At 48.8% G+C, this 2,459-nt stretch overlaps 2 protein-coding genes across 2 annotated transcripts; one reads left to right on the top strand and one right to left on the bottom strand.

The window, feature by feature from the left end:
* Positions 1 to 177: 177 nt before the first annotated feature.
* Positions 178 to 838, bottom strand: PPTG_20407 (hypothetical protein; the record flags this gene model as incomplete). Its single annotated transcript, XM_008919200.1, has 3 exons — positions 178 to 540; positions 610 to 634; positions 747 to 838. 3 exons carry the CDS (start codon positions 836 to 838, stop codon positions 178 to 180), a joined length of 480 nt encoding a protein of 159 aa, XP_008917448.1.
* Positions 839 to 1,621: 783 nt separating this feature from the next.
* Positions 1,622 to 2,329, top strand: PPTG_20406 (hypothetical protein; the record flags this gene model as incomplete). The annotated part of the gene is made up of 3 exons (XM_008919199.1): positions 1,622 to 1,713; positions 1,826 to 1,850; positions 1,920 to 2,329. 3 exons carry the CDS (start codon positions 1,622 to 1,624, stop codon positions 2,280 to 2,282), a joined length of 480 nt encoding a protein of 159 aa, XP_008917447.1. The 3' UTR covers positions 2,283 to 2,329.
* Positions 2,330 to 2,459: the final 130 nt, after the last annotated feature.

The raw sequence follows: 2,459 nt of genomic DNA, 5'->3' as shown, positions 1-2,459 counted from the left end.
GCCTTGGTAGTGCCGCTCTCGTAGCCGTAGGACCATTGCGGACTGCGGTGATTGTTTAGAACGTATAAGATGGCGTTCTACAACGGCATCAGTTTAGAATACCAGAACAACAAAAATAAGAGGATCGTCAGTTGCAGATCAAGAATGGGACGTGGCTAAATCTATCGATCGGAACTCTCATAGTTGATATGTAGTACCATATACTCCACTCACCTCTGGAAACTGCTGCTGGTAACGATCGTCCGCCTTCTCGGCACGCACCCAATGATGTTTGTCCGCTGTGGTGTCTATCGAAAGCTGCAGTGCACTGACAGGTAGTGCCACGATGGAGTCTGGTGGCATTGCAGTGGCAACGTCACCCGCACCAGCCACCGCCACTGGAGAAGCAGCTTCGAAGCGAGCGCACACGACGACGTCGTCGCTCGTATCGGCTGCAGCGGCTTGATCAGCGGAGACGAAGGTGACGAGAACGTGCAGTGAGCAGCCGCAGTAGCTGCGCGGGACATGCTCCGGGCAGCAGTGCGGAAAGCAGCGTAGCAGCTAGATATAGCAGACAAATGATGCCGTTAAACGATCCTACCCACTAATCAACACAGAAGTGGACTGTACCTTGAAATTGCGTTTTGTGTTGCTTCTGCAAGATGAAAGCACAGATTTTGTACGAGTTTATGATAAAGTGTTTGTCAGATTAAATTTGAGGTAGGGCAAAGAGGGGAGACAGAGAGAGATAGATGCCGCCGACATACCTGGCGTACGATTCGCTGAAGAGCTCGTGTTGGTCGATCCGGCAACCCCGACGAAGAAAGCGGCAGCTCACTGCATGCAGGTGGGTCGTCATGTTGGTGCGTCTGGGACGCGGCCTTCCGGGAATGGGTCGAAGTGTCCAAGTCGGCCTGTAAAAATAGCCTACCAGAATTTCAATTTTGAGATACTCAAATATCAGAGCAGTTGACAACTTAAATTCACTCAACCTACTCTACCTGATAGGATCCGTGGACGATCTAGTGTCTGATTAAAAATATATTGGAGGACTGTTTTAAGCCTTCAACGCCGCAATTATGCATTTTGGGGTGTTTTGTGGATCGATAAACCGTGGTGGAGAGGGTCCTGTACACCAAACGTCCAACATGAAATGATGGAGCACAGAAAATGCATGTTATGCATATAGTAGACTTGAACTAATCTTTTCTGGGTGAAGTATCCATACGATAGGCGGAGTGTGATTTTTATATTAGTCTGTTTTTTTTTAATCCACAAACTATCTAAGGCGCTTGTGTATTGATCAAAATACTGAAATATGTTGAACATGGATTTGCCTCGGGTGGTTTGTCGACTTTGAAGATATCAATTCGTAATTTGTGCTTGCCGGTTTGTCGATCCACAAAACACCCCAAAATGCATAATTGCGGCGTTGAAGGCTTAAAACAGTCCTCCAATATATTTTTAATCAGACACTAGATCGTCCACGGATCCTATCAGGTAGAGTAGGTTGAGTGAATTTAAGTTGTCAACTGCTCTGATATTTGAGTATCTCAAAATTGAAATTCTGGTAGGCTATTTTTACAGGCCGACTTGGACACTTCGACCCATTCCCGGAAGGCCGCGTCCCAGACGCACCAACATGACGACCCACCTGCATGCAGTGAGCTGCCGCTTTCTTCGTCGGGGTTGCCGGATCGACCAACACGAGCTCTTCAGCGAATCGTACGCCAGGTATGTCGGCGGCATCTATCTCTCTCTGTCTCCCCTCTTTGCCCTACCTCAAATTTAATCTGACAAACACTTTATCATAAACTCGTACAAAATCTGTGCTTTCATCTTGCAGAAGCAACACAAAACGCAATTTCAAGGTACAGTCCACTTCTGTGTTGATTAGTGGGTAGGATCGTTTAACGGCATCATTTGTCTGCTATATCTAGCTGCTACGCTGCTTTCCGCACTGCTGCCCGGAGCATGTCCCGCGCAGCTACTGCGGCTGCTCACTGCACGTTCTCGTCACCTTCGTCTCCGCTGATCAAGCCGCTGCAGCCGATACGAGCGACGACGTCGTCGTGTGCGCTCGCTTCGAAGCTGCTTCTCCAGTGGCGGTGGCTGGTGCGGGTGACGTTGCCACTGCAATGCCACCAGACTCCATCGTGGCACTACCTGTCAGTGCACTGCAGCTTTCGATAGACACCACAGCGGACAAACATCATTGGGTGCGTGCCGAGAAGGCGGACGATCGTTACCAGCAGCAGTTTCCAGAGGTGAGTGGAGTATATGGTACTACATATCAACTATGAGAGTTCCGATCGATAGATTTAGCCACGTCCCATTCTTGATCTGCAACTGACGATCCTCTTATTTTTGTTGTTCTGGTATTCTAAACTGATGCCGTTGTAGAACGCCATCTTATACGTTCTAAACAATCACCGCAGTCCGCAATGGTCCTACGGCTACGAGAGCGGCACTACCAAGGC

The sequence above is a fragment of the Phytophthora parasitica genome (assembly GCF_000247585.1).
Source record: "Phytophthora parasitica INRA-310 unplaced genomic scaffold supercont2.569, whole genome shotgun sequence".
NCBI classification, from domain to species: domain Eukaryota; phylum Oomycota; class Peronosporomycetes; order Peronosporales; family Peronosporaceae; genus Phytophthora; species Phytophthora nicotianae.
This window is presented reverse-complemented; position numbering and strand designations above follow the sequence as displayed.